This window comes from Netta rufina (assembly GCF_964035555.1).
Source record: "Netta rufina genome assembly, chromosome: 5".
In the NCBI taxonomy this organism is placed as follows: Eukaryota; Metazoa; Chordata; class Aves; order Anseriformes; family Anatidae; genus Netta; species Netta rufina.
Window position 1 is genome coordinate 61,607,114 of NC_140128.1, and position 18,980 is coordinate 61,626,093.

The following is an 18,980-nucleotide window of genomic DNA, read 5'->3' on the forward strand; positions in this document are numbered from 1 at the left end:
TCCCAGCAGCTCCCAGGCAGGCTTGGAGATGTGCATCGGGACACGGCACCGGGGAAATCTCCTCCCCAGCTGCACCTTTCAAGCAATTCTCTTTCTTTGGAAGCCTGGTTCCAGCTGAAGACGTGTCTTGTGATGGAGCTGCCTCCAGCACGCGGCTTTCGGCACCACCTGCGGAGGGAACACCTCGGGCTGCAGGGAAATCACACCCGTGTGCGTGCAGCTAGAGGAGGTGTAAATGCAGATAACCCACCAAGGCCAAAAAGGGATGTTTTGCATTCAAAAAGGGGCGTTTTGCATTTTGCCCCAGTCCCCCGGAGGAGCTGCAAACTGAGGAACAAGGCGTGGGAACTGGGGGTGTCGTGCAACGCCCCGCCACCCGCTTAAATTGCCGCTCCGGTGTGCTGATGTCTTCACTTAAAGAAAAAAAAAATGGAAAAAATACAAATGGCCAAGTGTAAAGAACCAAACTCAGCTCATCCCCTCCCAGCAGAGCGAGGTGGAGGTCGCTGCTGCTTGGAGGAGCCTGGTGGTGGGGCTGGAGGGATGCTGGCAGCAATGCCCAGCCCCGTGCGACTGCCCCGATGCTCCCAAACTCCCAGCCGTGGCTCCAAGGGGATCAACAAGATAGCAGGAGGTAGAAAAGGAGGAAAGCTCTTGGAAATGAGATGTACAAGGGATGAGGACAGCTTACTGGATCAGATTTGTGCCGGGGGGTCACTGCCTGGCCAAGGTCCAGCTCTGCATCCCGCTACAAAGGGTTACGGTGCTCCTGGTAAGAGACACAAAAAGACCACAAATCATTCCTACCCTTGTACTTTAAGGAGTTCATTTGGAGAAAAAAGTCTCCAAAACCCCAAAATCGGTGGGTATGCCCTTGGGACTGCATTGCCCCTGTGTTTTTGCCCTGCTCTGTTTATCCACATGGATAAACCACGGGATCGGGGATCGTGCACTGTGCCCCAGCGCAGGTGGCTGCAGCCCCTGGTGCTGCCTCCAGGGCAAACCTTACAAGCTCCTGTTTTTTTTTGGGGTTGTCCCCAGCTTCGGGAGCATTCAGCCACCTCCCTGCCTCCTTCGGTAGCCTTCAGACCATGTGGGGCAAGAGAAATGCTGGGTGGAGCAGGAGCAGGATGAGTGGCAAAGAAATCTGCCAACCTGCCCGGCCAACCCTTGTAGGAAACCCAGCAAATGGAGTGGCAAAGTAGTGCCAAGGGTGCAGCTCTGCAAAAAGGTATTATTTAACCTGCATGTTCCTGTGCCCAAGAGGTGCTGTGGAATGAGCATCTGATGTGCTGCAGCGAGTTGGATGCATCAGCTGTGCCTTGGGAGCAGCGAGGTACGGGTTGCTGAAAGGAAGGGGATAAACGACCCCATAAAAACACGTCGGCGCGTCGAGAGGCCCTTAAATCATCACAAACCTTTTCTCAGGACAGGAGAAAAGCAAACGGTTTGTTAGTGATGGAGCACCGAATCCTGATGGACTTGACGGAGACTTTTCAGGATTTGTTAAGAAGTTGGGGCTGAGAGGGAAAAGTGTGGCTGGCAGATTTATTTACAGGCTTTCACATCCTGGGAAGATGCTTAAAGATTGAGAGGCTGGAAAAGCTATCGCTTTAGCTGTTCACGTTCACCTAAACACGAATCCATCAAAGAAAGACACGTTGGCAACTGATCTTTCTTTGGTCCTATAGCAAGGGTAACTCCTCGTGGGATCCAAGCTGCCTTGGAGCGAGTCGTCCCAGCGGAGGGGGGTTTGGATGGCGCTGCAGCCAGGGTCTGGTGCTGGCCACCGAGGAAGAATTTGGCTTTCAAAGGCCCAGCAGCAGCTGGCTTGTCCATTTTGCCTCCGTGTATGGCAACACCTGGTGAAAAGCGTTGCTTTTTGAGCTGCTGTAGGCCATAAATCGCCATCCTGCTCCTACTTTGATGGATGAAACCGTAGAGAGCAGCCCGTGAGAAGACGCAGTGCCTGGCTCCCCGCTTACCGTGGGCATCCTCGGCCTCGCTGCCTCCAAAATCCCTGCGTGCCCAGCTCAGCAGCAGCAGAGCATCTGCATCTCCCAGCCAGTTCTGGTGGCAGGAGGTGGATGCACAGCGACCCCCGAAATCTCAGAGGTCTCGCTGCCTCCGAACTCAATAACACCTGCAGAGGGAGAAGAAAAAGCGAAGGGGAACAACTATCAAGATAATTCACAAGTTAGCAGCCCTCCCTCTAGCCTGTTTGTTCGCATATTGCTGCGCACAAGGAGCTGATAGACACTAAATAAATAGCACTAGGAGAGAGAAGTGATGCATTAGATTTCCCACCAGTCCCCTGACTCCGGCTGCTCTTGAAAACTCTGCCAAGAAATATTAGATGTCAAGTGGCTGCGACGGGAGAGCACAGAAAGCTAGGAACTGCCCCAAACCCTCACTGCAAGTAGGCAAAAACCTGGAGGAGGCAGCTAAAACCTCCAGGGACCTTCTTGGCACAAACCTGCTGCTGATACAAGGGCACTGCAGGCTGAAGATACAAAACACGGGGAGCATTAATTGTCCAGGTAACTTCCTGCTGGTCCCACGGAGAAAATTTGGGGTTCACCTGACCCTAAGAGCATCCAGACCCCACGCAGGCAGTACGGGGGCTTTCTGAAAAATGGAAATGCAACGACCGTGGTAATCAGTATGGCAAAGCCGTTGCTCCTTCCGTGGCTGAGGGGTACCTGTGTAGGGAGGAAGAGGGGAAGTTTTGGGGTTTCTGAAACAAAATTCCAAAATTTTTTTGAAAAGTGATTGTCAGAGAAACAGACTGCTCGCTTTGGGCATCAACCTCCACTAAGGACTTCATCGAGTCTTAGGAATACACTGACACAATATTTTTTACTGTTTTAAACCCTTCCTGTTACGAGATAGCACAATTAAAGCAGGATCTTACTTTAGATGCAGCTGCATCCAGACAGAGGTGCCTTTACGGAGGTGTTGCCTGTTCCTACACGTTTACGGAGCCAACCCAGCAGAAGCCCCTTTTACAGGTGTGACCGTCCCTGCACTACAAGCTCTCACCCCTTTACCCCCGTCGATCAGAGACAAGACAGAGCAGCAGCAACACAAACATGACCCAGCCCCAGCGTCCCATTCACAAGTGTTTGTGAGCACCACGCTCTTCAGCAGAAACTTTCAGGATTCCCACTGCGCTCAGCAGCTGGGCAGAGGCCCTGCAAGACACCCCCAAACCCTCCTTAGCTCATTCCTGCCTCCTTTTACCCTACCCAAGGTTTTCAGTTTGGTGTCAGCAATAAGGGATACGCTCAGCAGCTCTTATTAAAGCTGGACAAAACCACGTATGTGGGTTGTGATCTGCTCAGACCCACCAAAACAGAGTTGGACTCCCAAGGAATTCACCACTTTTCAAAATACCTTGCTGTAATTCATCATTTTAAGATGAATCAACCCAAATTGTCTTCCTCCCACCGTTAGTCCCCTGCTTGAAGGAGGCAGGGGAGGAGGAAGGAGGATCCTAGCCGAGCACCTTCCTTTGTAGAAGGGAGATATCTGCCTCACAGCCCGCTGGCACCTCGGGACAGCCCCAGGTACCATCCCTTAGCTTGGGTAACTCCTTTCAAAGCCTCAGCTCTGATTACAGCCCATGACCCAAACCAAGCGGTGAGGATTAACTCCCACCTACGCCCTGCAGTAGAAATCATCACGAATTTGTAGCAACCCAGCAGTGCTGAAAGAAGCAGGTCTTGTTGCCTGAAGTCTGCGTGCGTTCCTTGATGTCGCCAAATCCATAAACGTAATCTACGACGAGTGGGAAATGATTTTTTGGTACATTTATTCCAGCAGGATGGCAGAGGAGAACAGCCTCTGTCAGTATTCCCCATTTTTGTGGCTCACAGGAAGGTTTTATTTCGCTGTTACAGTCTTGAGTCCCTGTTTAAGGCAACCCAGGGACACACAAGGCAGCTTTAGGGCTGCTCCTTTTACTTCTCACCTGATCCATTTTTTTTTTGAAATGGCTTCTTAGAAGAAGGGCAAACGTAGCAAGGCAGCTTCTGTCCTTTTTATAACTCTCAGCCAGGTCTTTGATTTGGGCCAGCAAGGAAGCTTGTTAGATCTGATAAAGCAACTAAGCATCTCTGGAAAATGCTATTAAAAATAGAACATGAAACAAATGAAAAGCTGGGAGACTTAATGGTAAATACACGGCCTGGAAGTTCAGCACAGCTACATCCTGTTTGCCATTATTATTTAATACTGGCATCGATTGGCTGACAGATAAGACAGAGCAGGCAATTCTCCGTGGAGTTGACTTGAATACCATTTCACTCTGAGATTAAAAAAAGCCCAGATCACACCGTCTTGTTGGGAAACGTTAATGTAGTGGGGCTGCTGACTACTGCGCTCAATCAGTAAAAGAGAAAAAGAAAAAAAAAACATTTATTTGATCATCTACGTGGACAAAAACCAAGTCCCTGCTGACAATGAAAGTGCCCAACTCCGGATTGGAGCTAGTGCAGCACTAAACCGCTCCTCTGAATAATAACCTGTGCGTTCTCCATCCCAAATACAGGTAAACTGTCCGTATGGAACAGCTATTGTCATTGCTCCAGCTCTTCGGTGCAGCTGTAGAGGTCTTTATTAATTTTTCTGAGAGCCCACAATCACAGCACGACTTGTCCCAGCTCTCCCTTCCGCAGGTGACACACGCACACAAAGAGAAGGCTGAAGAGCAATTATTTCCACCATCACCACCTTGGCCGCCCTGATTTCACGGCAGAACAGTTAGCAACACAGCCGGGGAGGTTAAACTCAGCAACTGCTCCCATCAGGTTTGTAGCGAGCAAGACTCGATGCAGGACCAGGCAGCCAGGGAAGGTGATTTTTATTTTCCAGACTTACCTCACCCACTCGTTCTTGCACATTCGCATACTCACTAGCACCAAGACGTGTGTCCAAATGGTCTGGTCAAGATTGCCTACAGGGAAACAGAAGGCAAGGAACGCTGTCTGTCACATCCTTCTCATGCCTTTGTGGCTCACACTGAGCAGTGAAGACCCCAGCTTCCTTTTTGATTTCTTTTTGATTCCTTTTTGATTCCTTTTTGATTCACAGTGCAAACTGCAGGCTGATTCGGCCAGCCGTTTATTCCGGAGTTGTCTGTGGCAGGGAAGGTCACTCCAGGTAGAGCAGATAAACAGCTCTGCAAACAGCTCACGGATCACCGGCTGGAAACCCGCGGCCACATGCATCAATTCCCAGCCCCTATCTTTACAACTAAGCATTGCTCTTCTCATTATCACCTACATCTTTTTCTCAGAGGTGACTGCCAGGAACTTGGAAGCAGGACGATGGCAAAACAAAGAGAAAACAGAACATCAGATGAAAAGGAATACCTTGAGCAGGGGGAGCTTCCTTCCCTGTCCTGGAGGCGTGCAGCACCTTGCGTGTGGCACACAGAAGCCAGCTCCAGCACAGCACTGATAAAGGAGCTGCAGGGAAGAGCAGCTGAAGAGCTTGGAGCACGGCTTTTTCTCCCTGAGTAGCTGTCCTGAAGCTGGGCGTGGGGCAAAACCACAAGGGAACAAGAGGGAAGAAAGAGAGCTGCTACTCCCCATTTTCTAGAGGTCTTCACGGCCATTTTTATTGCTTCTGACAATATATCGCTGGGAGAAATAAAAGAAAACATTCTGCAATTCTTCAGTTTCTTTCTTTATTAGAGTACGCACATTTCCTGGGACTACCGATAAAAGAAAACACAAATGTTCAACTTGTCATCCCATCTGACAGTGCAAGTGAAAAGAGTTGGAAATTCCCCAAAGCAGGCTACTCAGGTACGAACAGCACAGCAGAACTGCCCAAGTAACAACGCCACAGATTAATTAACATTTGCACGGAGAAAAAGTTCTTGCAGCCACTGCCAGCAAGACTGACAGTCTGTCTCAAGAGGACACAGCAGTGGCTCAGGCTTGGAAGTGTCAGCAAGGTTCAGTTCAAGCTAACAATTATCAACAAAAACCTTTCCACTCATTCAGACAGGCTTTGGCTCAGGTCCCTCACGCATGCACACACACACACACACTTTCAAAACTGACATAAACAGTGTCCTGAACAACTTCAGCTTCCAGCTCCTTCGGCTACAAAATAAATACACACGGGTTTAACAATGAAGAATATATCCTTTCCTTCATTAGTTACGATCTGTAAAGTGCTAGGTTGCTAAATTATAGTGAATTAAAACGTTGCTCTAATATTTTAAATACAATAAATATAGCCGAGCCGTGTGCACTTCAACTTCACTTGCAAGTTTTTTTCTTTTTTCAGTAGATAAACTAAATTTAGTAATCAAAATAGCCTGCAATAGCACTCCATGAAAAACTAGTAAGAAGTTACAAAAATAATCACATCCTTCAAAGATCTCCTACGCACTTCTTCTGTCCACATTGCACGGATAAATGTAGCGTTCCTGTGAGCATATGGAGCGAAGACATGTAAGGAAGTTGAAAATTACCTAGCAATGCAAAGCAAAACCCTCCAAGTTAATGCTACACATCCTCCCATAAACAGTCTGTTCTCTGCGTTTAACCCTGGTGCACACAACCCAGTTCTTCTATTTTTGTCCCCGTTAAAAGACTCTCCCAGGAAGAACATCTTCCAAGATCTGGGTTGATTCATCTTCATCTTGCTCCTTTTTACTGCACAGTGGAAAAGATTCTTGAACAAACTGCCTACACATCGGGCACTGCTGAAAATACCTAATGCAGCCATCGCACAGGCACGTGTGTCTGCAGGGTAGCAGCACCCAGTTCACCGGGCCGTTCTGGCACACAACACAGTCTTTACTGTTTTCTTCGTGCAATTCTGGCTCATCTTCAGCCAGTCCAGCCTTTTCCAGCAAGCTTTTGTCGATGCTTCTCTCACCTGGGGAGGTATCGCACGAAGACGGTGCAGTACTATTTGCAGACATGAAGAGCTGCTAAAATACACATACACACAAAAAATTAGCAGAATCCAACAAATTCTCTCCTGCTACCTGAACACACCCACACACCATGCAAGTTCCACTGCAGCAAATATTCTCAGATCCGCTGGGTCAAACAGGACCAAACTCACTCCTTCTGTGAGTGAAGACAGTTTCCTGGCCTTCGGTGATTTGTATTTCAGAAGCATAAAAATATCTAAACCACGGGCAAAATATCAAGGAGAAGATGTCAAATCTTAGCTGAATCAAATAGGTGTGTATGCAGGAACTTCAACAGAACTGCACAGGTTTCCAACAGCTCAGGTTTCTGTTTCTGGTGCATCATTCTCTGTGCCTTGAGGGATGCTTCTACCCACTCCTACCAAACATATATCCCAGCGAGCCTTCAAATCCACTTCACTCTACCTACTCTGCTCTTCCTCACGTTAAAATTCTCTATTCCTCTCTGTCGTATTTTATGTGAAGCACAAATTCTTCTGGGCATGATCTGTTAATAAAGCCAGCGAACTACCACGCAGACAAAGATGCCCACAGGGAGCACACTACACAACTGTACTACAAAGTGCTGCTGCACAGTTGTTTCTCTTCAGTTTAAGCAGTATTTTTTACAACGGTAACGTGAAAATAAAGCTTAAAGGGGATCAACAGGGAAGTGTACCTAGATCAACTACATCGGTAAAGAAAACATGGCCAGGACAAGCATTTAGTGGGAAAAATCCATTCTGAATGAATGCTGAGTCGATAGAATTGACTTGGCACAATTTCTAGCTAATCAATATTGTACATTATTTTTATTATCATCATAATAAAGTGGCAGAGAATCACATCATCAACTGCCTGACACAGACACAGGACAAAGATGGTCCCACAACACGCACAGATAAAGGAAACTGAAAAAGAGTAACGAGAACATTGGTTCATATGACAGTGGTCTGTACTATCTTCGTACAGGTATTGTGGTAAAAAGGAATTAGTAGATGTTATTCTGAGGTTTTCCCAATTGTAGAGCAAAATAGGAGAAAGTGCTCTTTGAGAGATTAGCAAGGGAGTAAATGCTTTGTAGAGAAGCAGCATTCAACATGTAGTTAATTTGTTACTACTGCTTGAACAAACAGGCAGGACCCAGGCCTCCTAGACTAGAAACGAGTTATTTCTATAGGAAATCTTGAATATTTTCATGAATTCTACACAGTAACTTTGGCTGGAACTACTCAACTGATAAAATAATTTCAACTATTACTCATTTCTTTGCAATAACAATACAAGTCCAACAACAATTTAGAATCCTGAAAGCCCCCCCAAACTAAACTTAACACTGTCACCCAAATGAAACAAGACTTGGTATACGTGGCTTACCTTAAGATCATGGTATTGACCTTGAGCTAGAAGTAGATACTGATATAATATTCTGCAGGAAAGTCTGTAGCTCTCATCAGGAATATGAATTACAGCCACCATTGAAATCTACCAAGAAAAAAAAAAAAAAAGAAAAAAAGCTGTGTTTAACACCTTTCCTTTAAACATTACCTGCTTTGTTATAACTTCTGACCTGCTTGGACATCCAGGACTTCACCAACATTGACTTCAAGCACAGAGGAGAACAAAATGCTGGACAGGGTAAGAACAGAAAGCAGCACATGGCAGCACCTTGTGGAGCCTCAGCTTTCTGCCCTGGTCCTCCACAGAGCCCTCCCATCGCCAGTTTACAGCGGAGACTCACTGACTGCTCTCACCTGATGGAATTAGGCCTGAGGCAGGGCTTACAGTCATGCATGAGCCTCAGAGGCTACCTGCATAAATGACTTCAAGCAGAAGCAGCAGCTCCTACACCCCTCAGAGCACAGACCAATTTGTGGTGAGCATCTCCAAGGTGGGAGAGAAGCTGATGAACTGCAGGGAGTTTCCTACAGCAACCAAGCTGCAGGCAAATGCTTTGGACCAGATGATCCTAGAGGTCTTTACCTTGATGATTTTATAAATGCACGCACTTCGGTCCCATACAACACACCCTGCTGCATCCCAGGCTGTCTTCAGCACAAGACACAACACTATCAGCTGAAGGCAGAGCACAGACTCACGGGGCAGCACAGAAACGGCCTTCTCCACCTTCTGTTGCTTCTCTCACAAACACACAGACCATAGTTTTTAAGACTCTGAGAAGCATCACTGATTGGCTTGTAAACTGAGTAGGCACAGGACAAATTTCACTGACAAGGATTACAAAAGGACCCCGTGGGCTGCCTTTAGAGTCACTTTGCTGAAAACAAAAGCATTATATACGCTTGCATGCTGTGTCTAACACCCTTGCCCTGCTCCAATTATGTAATAGCCTCTAAGAAGTTTAAGAAAAAAAATAAGTGAGATTCAGTATTACTGCAGTTCTCAGAAACTGTCAAAAGAGAAATGAAATTATAGCAGAGAGCTCTGCTTTGTTTAAATAAATAAATAAATGCAAATCAGACACACTTCAAAAGCTACTACATGGCTAATTACATACAGAGTTTAAATCTATACATACCTATGCATTTATACTGAGTTTCCTGTCCTTCTTGCATACGTTTTTTTTTTTCCTCCTAAATCACAATGCCTCAAAAAAAATCGTACAGCTTAGTACTAGCTTAGTTTTGGAACCTGAAAGCCATCAATTCTCCATTCAAATGATGGATTTTGTGTTTTGATAATAAGATTTTAAAAGCTAACTGTTCTCGGTGCATTTGTATTATGTCATCTCACCAGAAGTGCTTTTTCCAGGATGATGCATGTCTTCAATTTGCTGTTTGCTCAGACACCCAGGCAACTTTCTGAACAGTGATTAGAACTAGTTCACAAGACAAGTGCCTCAACCTTCAACCTGTTGTCTCCTCTGTTAGCCCATCCCGCAGCACAGAAATAAATACTGGGACACTACAACCTAGCACAAATCCAGTGCTGGTTCACAGAATGAGGTTTGTAGGGACCACTGAAGATCATCTGGTCCAACCCCCCCTGCCCAGCAGGATCACCTAGAGCATGTTGTGCAGGATGACATCCAGGTGGGTTTTGAATATCCCCAGAGAAGGAGACTCCACAACATCTCTGGGCAACCTGTCCCAGTGCTCTGCCACCCTCACAGTAAAGAGTTTGATTCTAGCTTCCCTTTCCTTTGAGCACCAAACATTTTCTCTGTAAATAGTTGCATGTCATAACCAAGTTACTTTTCAATCTGTTTTATACATGCAGCCCAAGATCTTAAGTCTTCCACTTTAGCCCTGCTGTTTTTCAAATCACTTCTGTAACTCTTTTCTATTGTCACGCTAATTGTCTGGAGCTAGAGGAAAATTCCAGCACAAAACCACATGGGTATGATCTGGCCACAAACACATTCAGGATGAAAGTTAGACCAGTCAGAGATGAGAAATGAGGTTCTGGATCACTGTCCGTAGTGAGAGAGACAAAAAAAAGTAAGAAGAGACAAGATGGAGAATGGAGCCTGATGCATCTGTATGAGAAATCATATCCTATGTGCTATTATCATTCTTGCCACTACGGCAAAAATCCGTCTCCACAGTACACTTATACAAGTTTGTTTCAGCATCAGATGCAAATTTGACATTTGTCATGCAAGTTCAGGTGGATTTACTCCTTTGGCCACATTAACAATTTCCAGTTGTGATCCTCTTCTCCAACACCAGGTTAAAAATACCTCCCCTCATTTCCTTTCTATCCCTTTCTTCTACATTAATGAACACAAAAGCCTAGCATTGCCAATTCACTTCCATGCTAACGTCAAACACATTCAAACACTAAATACTAAGCTGAGCTCTAACCATGCATGCATGTACCCATCTGGGAAATAGCTGAGGGAAAGAAGTCTTTTGAAGGAGGACAGGAGGGAAGAGAGCAGTCCAGTTGTCAGGTGACAAGAAGCCAGGGACTGGCATCACTTGGAAAGGGAACATACAAGTTTTCTTAGGTATTTGTAGGATCTCAAATAATTTCCAAGTGAATGCAGGGAAAAGGATTCTGCAGGTTTAGGCAATTCACTTCTGAGTTTATTGGTATTATTGCTCAAGCAATTACAGCTATCAAATTACCAACCAAATGAAAGGAAAAGACGGGGGATAAAAGGTTGTTCTAAATTGTTCCAAAAAGAAAATTTAAGTATGAGTTAGGAGTTTAGAAGAGATGTGACAAGGCTGAAGTTGTTTTAACTCTATTAGGAGGAGCTGAATCTCTCAAGTCAGTTTAGTGCAGGACCTTCACCCCTTGCTGCAAACCACCTGGGGAAGCTACTGAGAGACTTAACGTACTGCATTACGCAGGCCTGATGCAGAAAGGTAACATCCACGTTCTTAGCGTTCCAGTCAACAATTAGCTCAAATATCTGTGTCAGACATTAAAAAAAAAATCTACTTTGCCAACAGCAACCTGAAAGGCTGTTATCAGCACAAGAGCTCCACCACAGGTCTGTGGAATCAGAAAAATCAGAGCAGTATCTTAGTAACCTCCCCCAACCCTAGTTCCTCTGGCCACAGGGCTCTCCGCAGAGGAGACCTTTAGCAGACAGAGCTAGGGCTGTGTGAAAACCACAAGCGGCTTTTGAATGGCACACATACATTTTTATACAGCAGTTATCCTCGCTCCCCTGGAGTCAGTGACCAAATTAGGGACCAAATTCAAGGGGAGAGGGAAAACAAACTGTTTTATTCAAGCCTAGATTTGTCTCCTGAACCATTCAGTGCTTAAATACAGCGACCCTACAATATATTCCTAAATTACTTACGATATCATATATTTCCCTGTCTTCTTCATCAGCTAACGTCAACAGTGCAATCAATGGGTAGCGAGCTCGAGGCACTGGGCCAAAATCGACAACTTGGGCATCTTCTGGTAACTGACAATATTTTTCTTCCTTCTCATTTTTCTTGATGCTTTATTTGGGTCAAGGAAAACAATCAGCGTCAGAGCAAGTGTAGATAAACGTGACATCTGCATAAAGAATATTTTTCATCATATTTGTTCACAAATACACCGTGCTAAGAACTGCCTAATGTTCACAAGCCTCAACTCTCCCTGCGCCAGTAAATCAGCATATTTTGTCAAAACAACTTTAAAAAAGGATACAAGTACTGTTGTCGATAGAGGTATTCGTTGTATAGAGCATCCTCTAACGCCTGAGGAGTATTTATTCTGAAGCAGTAGACGTGTTTTTGCAACGCTTCGTGGAGTTTTTGAACATTGCAGCCCCAGTAGCAGGTAAGAACACAGTCTTCCAGACAGTCAGGTGTCAGTGTTATACCCTCTTTTAGAAAGAAGATAAGGATTTCATTAATTCCATTAGCTCACCTTTGTTCAGGAACTCTGGAAGTACTAAGGCAGGTTCTTAAAAGGCAACAGGCATGAAACAACTTTAGTGTCTGAGATTTTAACCTATTCTTTAAAAACTTCATCTAGGTTTGGTGCTCATGGAAGCCAATGATGATGATGAAATGGTCGTGAGGAGATATAACGGTTGATTAAGCTAACAAAAGCAGCACGTGCATTGTACGAAGAGTAAAATTTAACTTCTGGTAACATTTTACATGCAAACTGACAGACCCAAGAGCATAACCTCTAGCCCAAAGTCCATTCCCTCTTTAGCCAATGGCATTAATTGGATCACTGGCCTACAGCACCTGCTGTGGTCACAAAGAATAAGGCCCTATTGATCAAGCAGAAGGATGAAAAAGAGGATCTGTGTGCTGCACTTCTTCTCTAAAAAAACAACTATCCAGCTCACCAACTTCTAAATGCTTCCTGCACAACTCTTGGAAAGTTCCACCAAATTCAAGTGCTCAAACAGCCTGAAAAATCCATGTTACTTGAAAATTAAGTTGAGGATTTTTCCTTTTATTTTCTTTTCTTCCTTTTTCTTCTTTTTTGTTTTTAGTTTGGGGGGATGAGTTAGATGAAGAATGTTCAGTAACTGCTGCAGTCCCTTTCTCATTCACAGGAAGGCTTCACATCTGTGTTAGTGGAAAATGCCCAGCCTAGCTTACTGCTCCCAACAAGGCAGAAGTGCACGAATTTTGCTTCATGCATGGGTGATTTCAAGGATGTCAGGGACCACTTGACTCCGATACACAAAGATATTTCACTTCAGTTTCCACTGAAGCACAGGTGTGTATATACACGTGTGTGTGTGTTTAGATATTTTCAAGTTGTGCACTTCCAAACACCACTGGAGATCTGAAGTTTAATTTTTGATGGAATGAGATAAATTCTATAATGAATTCTGTAGAATTCTACAATTCTCTAAAGTTTACCAAAAATTGCTCACAGCAGCTGGCAAGCTGCAAATGTTTTTATTACTTAAAATCTGTCATAGCAGGAAGCGCTTCATTAATAAGAATTAAACTGTGCTAAATATCCAAATATTTCTCTTTAAAAATAGCACACATGAAATGCTAAAAATTGATTTTTTTCCTATAGCAATGATGGGAGGAAGCATGTTTCTAAAGATCTACTGGTAAAGGAAAAGGATGAGAGCAAGAAACATGGATAGTACTATATTTGGGAACACAAACTAATGAAAATTAAGCACATCAGAAACCTACTGACTTGTTACTGAAGCTGTGTCAGGATGTGAGATTGCTAACCCAAAAGGATTCTTCACTTGTCTCATCCGCTTTTTCAGTACTCTCGTGCTGGATTCTGTTTCTTCTGAGTTTCTCAGAATAACAGGAACGCCCAAACCAAACCTAAGAATGAAAAAGAAAAAAAAAAAAACAGAAGCAGCAGGTTATGCATTAATGTTGGCATGTCTGAATCAAGCAGTGCAACAAATGGACCTAGCTTTGAGGAATGTGTTAGGATGCATGCATAATCCAGCCTGCCAATGCAGCTCCAGCTTTTTGTGGCAGAAGGTAGGAGTCTTCTCAGCGCTAAAAAATAATAAATACATTTTTGGATAGGGTATATTCTCCAGTGGTGGGATACAAACAACATACTTTACTCCTGCACCATTTGCAGTGTGTGAAATCAGTGAGGATGGTCGATGCCCTCTAGTGGTACACGGTTGACCGAAGTTTTCTCCCAGCTGACATCTCCACAGCCACTCCTGGGACAGAAGAAGTCGCTGCTGACACAGATGGAACAGACTTCACGGGCTGGGTGCTCGGTAGGAAGACCTCAGAGTAAATCATCCAGCCCCAAGGTACACCCAGCTGTAACTACAGCCAGCGAGATGCTTTGAAGGAAGATTAAGAACCCAATTTTCCACATTATCCTTGATTATAATCAAGATGCTGATATCAAACCTGGGGTCTCCCAGCCTCAGCTTTGAGCCAGTAACCAGATGCAAAATAGTCCAGGCTCTGAATCAAACCTGCAATTTAAGACCCCTTTGAAGGTGAAACTAACATGCTAGAAACGTCCAAAGGGTGGTGTGCCTCTGAAAGGATAACTTCTAAAGCTTTGCTTCATTTACTTAAACATTCTGTGGATCAAATGAAAATCAAAGAAGCCAAGAGGGAATACTTCTGATGATCTTTAAGGCCCCTTCCAACCCAAGCCGTTCACTGATTCAGGATGATTTCTGACAGCAATTAAAAAAAAGAATCAAGGTTTTCATACCGCCCAGGGCTTTTAAGGGAGCTGCTGCAGAAGATCAGGATCTACAAAATGAGCTCTGCAGAATACTTCTCACTTGGCTAAAAATAATTCAATTTTAAGGTGACAGCAATAACGCTCGGTAACCAAAGGATAATTAGAGAAACTGGCCCAGATACGCAATCAGAAGACTGCAGACACGCAATCACAGAATGGAGAGGTTTTTGTAACCACGTCCCTCCGGCCCTGTCTCATTAGCAAGGCAGCAGGGAGAAGCTGTGGGGGCCCTTTGTTAATGCATTTTAGCAAACAGTTATTAATTAGCTCAGGCTGTACTTCATGCATTTGTGCTGCTGCTGCCATCACCGGCGCTGTTCGAGCGGTGGCCGATTTAATAGCTCTGAATTTTGGTTTGTGCAGCCAGCAGCGTGCTGGCTGTGCCCTGCACCAACCATTCCCATTTCGCAGACTGAACCAGCAGCTGTTCAATAAGATGGATCTCGTATCAGCAACCCCAGCTGAGAAGGGCACTACCTGCTCCAGTGTAAAATCTGTTTGAAAATTGATAATTTCACATACGACACAGCTCTGAGCCAAACAGACGATTTTTTGGATTTACTGCTACTTTTAGCCTCGTTGTAAAATCATTTTGGACTCCTGTGTGTCATACCAAGGGGGAAAGCTGAGCTTTTACTGACATTGAGCTCTGAAAAATTGCCTCTTAATTCACGTTGGAGGGTGCCCTGTGTAAGGCTAACAGCAAAACATCAGTCAAAGGTGACGTTCAAGTTGAGGAAACAAAAAAATATCTCAAAGCCATCCCCAACAGCACCAACCTTTTCCTGGCAGCCTGACAAATATTTGCCTTCATCATTTGATGTCTTGCCTGAGTGCCACAGATACACCAAAAGGGAAGAAGAAATGTGATAGAAAAGAGTTTGCTCTCATCGTGGCATCTTTGAGAAATTCCTTTGGCTTGTTAGACTGCTGGCAACGTGTTCCTGCCTGCGATGGTCTCTCACAGGGTGCTCAGTTTGTGCACGTGGAGGGGCAAATCTCTCACCTGATGCAATTAAACAGCCAGGCTGACTTCGCTGGGGCCGTAACGAAGTTTAACATCTTCCAGTCTAACATCTTACCCAGAAAGAAACCAGGTGCAGCAGCTGCTGGGCTTGCTCAGTGTCTGAGGCTCAATGGAGCTAATCTCTCCAGCCACACATAAAGATGCCTCCTGTTTTGTACCATCTGGCCCATTCTGAAGTACAAACCCTGCTCTTTGGAAACTTTCCTCGCTGGTCGAAAGCGACAGGATAATCGCCATGAAAAGCAGCCACAGAAAAAAAAAGCCTCCAGGGCGGTTTGAGCAGCAGCTGAAGGCAAAAAGCCCTTTCTGCTCAACAATAAGGTACAGTGCTTCTGTACGTTTTCAGGCAGTGCTCAGTGCATGAAGGATGAATAAAGTTTTTATTTTACCATTTCACTTTCTACCAGCCTAGATCGTTAGCTGGTAGAGGGGACAAAGAATTTCTTCAGAGCCAGGCTCGTGTAGAAAAAGCACACAGCTCCACCAGCTTTGGTCACGAGTTAATTTCTTCAAAGAGCAGTCCGACTTGGAAAAGGGGAGCAAATACGACGGAAAGGGCTCAAGGACTGAGGTAAAGACAGGGAGATTGCTCAACAATTATTGTCACAGGCTAAACAGACTCAGCGTTGGGAGATTAATGTAATTTATTGCCTCTTACTAAGAAGCTAGAGTGGTGAGAAACTAAAATTAAAATCACCTTCCCCCCACCCATCCTCTTTTACCTCTTTCCCCTGGGCGGTGCAGGGGAGCTGTGGTCACTCCCTGCCCCTGCTCCACCTGGGGTCTCTTTTGGGGCTGTTTCTGATCTGATTTGGGGCAGCTGCTGGGCTCTGCTCACAGAAGCCACCCCGGCAGCCCCTGCCAGGAAAAGCCAAGGCACCGGGCACCATCCTGCTCAGAAACCCACACGTGTTCCCTAAGAACAGCCCCAGGTGTCCAGGGCTGGCCATAAAAAGACGCTCCTTGAGCCTGTGCCTGGTTTTGCTAATTAAAGCACCAGCATTCCTAAGCAGTTGGTGGTTTTCGGGCTGCCTGCCACCATCACGTACACGTTTATAAAACAGGCTGGTGACTGGTGCTGGAAATGATGGGGAAACAAAACGTCGTTACAGCAGCGCAGTTGAGGATCACATCTTCACACGACACCACGTGCATTTGTAGCAGGATGGGATGTGTACCACATTTTTTTCATATGTTAGGAGGTTCGAGGGGGTCTCAGCACAGCCGACACGCTGGGAGCTCTTGGTCTTACAGCTGGGGTACAGCAGAACTCAAAGGTGGCTGCAAATCTCTCCGGAGCTGGTGCTAAGCTCCACGCTGCTGCACTTAGTCAGCTAACAGGGTAGGCTGGGAACACTTCAGGTATGTTTACACAAATTCCTGATTTAGTACCGTGGTTTAAATGATCATATTTTTAAGAACTGGTGAAGTGAGAAAGGTTAAAGTGAAGAAAAGTGGATGGCAATATAATCCTGTCAGATTGCAGCGGGACAGAGAGGATTGTGAAAAGGATTTCTACAAGTAAATAACGAGGTGGAGCTTGGTCCAGCAGACAACAGCCAGCCTCACCTTCCCTTCCACCTGTCCAACGCTAGGGGAGGCAATGCAAAACGAGAACAAGAACTCCACAAAGCCCATCTGAAAGATCAAAACATAATTTCATTCACACTGAGAGCAGTAGATGGCACACGTCTGAGGCGGCAGCTAACGAAGTGGTGTAAACAAGGGCAAGACTTCGCTCTAGAGGAAAAAAGAGGCAGTGTTTATAAGCTGCCAAAAGAGCAAATAGCAACAGCTACAGCACCTGGAATTCGGAGAGAGACAAAGGGAGGAGAACACTGAAGCTCAGCAGCACCACGGGTATGGATGTGAAGCCAATAGGAAGCGCAGTAACTCAATTTTACTCTCTCCAGAAACTGCACGAGTGTGGCGTCTCCCCAATTACTGCATAAATTATTCTGATTGCTAATCAATGCCCCCTGCTTGGCATGTGTCTGTGTTTACATTCAGGCAATTCTGAGCCAGCAGGAAAGCAAACACAGCAGTGCCATGGACGGACATCTGAGAACCTGTTTGTTGAGGGCTGGCATTTGAGCACTACGCTCAGTGCTGTCCTCCCTCACCACCTGCATTAATCACAACCCCACTTCTCTGGCCACTTCCAGGCCCCATGCACCCACCCCACACCTCCAGAACACATTCCCTACAACGTACCAGCTCCCATTACTCCCCTTCCACACCGTGCCACCCCATCACCTGGCCAAGGGCAAGGTCCCGCACCCGGGTCAGGGCAATCCCAAGCACAAACACAGGCTGTGCAGGGAATGGAGTGAGAGCAGCCCTCAAGAGAAGGACCTGGGGATGCTGGTTGATGAAAAACTCATCACAAACTGAACTGTAGGGGTTGGAAGGGACCCTTGGAGATCACTGAGTCCAACGCTGCTGCTAAAAGCAGGCTCCCTACAGCTGAGCAGGAAAACATCCAGCCCAGAAAGCCAATGGTATGCCGGGCTGCATCAAAAGCAGTGTGGCCAGCAGGGTTAAGGAGGGGAATTTCGGGGGGGAGGGTGTTCTCCCCCCGTGCTCTGCTCTTGTGAGGCTCCACCTGAGGTGCTGTGTTCAGTTCTGAGCCCCGGCACGAGGAGGACACGGGGCTGGCGGAGAGGGTCCAGAGGAGGCCCCGAGGATTCTCAGAGGCTGCAGCCCCTCTGCTGTGGGGACAGGCTGAGGGAGCTGGGGGGGTTCGGCCTGGAGAAGGGGAGGCTCTGGGGAGACCTCACGGGGCCTAAAGGGGGTTCTGCGTCAGGGGGGGCGGTGATACCACAAAGAGCGATATCTTTAAGCCAAAAGCGGGCAGGTTTAGTTAAAAACGAGGCAGAATTTCTCCACAGCGAGGCCCTGCCCCATCCCCGCAGCGCCTCAGGCAGGGCCGGGGGCATCCCAGGCTGGGCCTGAGGCGCTGAGGAGCCCCCTCCCGCCCCCCGTGACCCCCCAGAGCCCTCCCCGGCGCGCTCACCAGCCCAGCACCAGCCCGCTGGTGACGAGGAAGCAGGCGAACACCACGGCGATGTAGAAGAGCGGCGAGTACTCGTACAGCGTCACCAGGAACACGGCGGCCATCGGGGCCCCCTCACGGGCAGGCAGCCCGGCCCTGTGGCACGGCGCATGCGCGGAAGCCGCCGCCCGAAGCCGCCGCCGCGGCCGCTGCCCTCAGTTTGCCCGCACGTGGGCGGGGCCTGCGGGAGGGTGCGCAGGTTGCGCGGCGCTGCGCGGTTTGCGTGGCGCTGCGCAGTTTGCGTAGGCCGCCCTATGGAGCTTCTTGGCTCTTCTGAGGGTTTTTTTGGGGGCTGCAGAGCGCCCTTGGCA

At 46.6% G+C, this 18,980-nt stretch overlaps 1 protein-coding gene across 1 annotated transcript; it reads right to left on the reverse strand.

The window, feature by feature from the left end:
- Positions 1-5,653: 5,653 nt before the first annotated feature.
- CGRRF1 (cell growth regulator with ring finger domain 1) lies at positions 5,654-18,760 on the reverse strand. Its single transcript, XM_084287631.1, has 6 exons — positions 18,631-18,760; positions 13,541-13,680; positions 12,065-12,242; positions 11,724-11,871; positions 8,318-8,425; positions 5,654-6,955 (listed from the first exon to the last, which is right to left on the reverse strand). Exons 1-6 carry the CDS (start codon positions 18,732-18,734, stop codon positions 6,605-6,607), a joined length of 1,029 nt encoding a protein of 342 aa, XP_084143757.1. The 5' UTR covers positions 18,735-18,760; the 3' UTR covers positions 5,654-6,604.
- Positions 18,761-18,980: the final 220 nt, after the last annotated feature.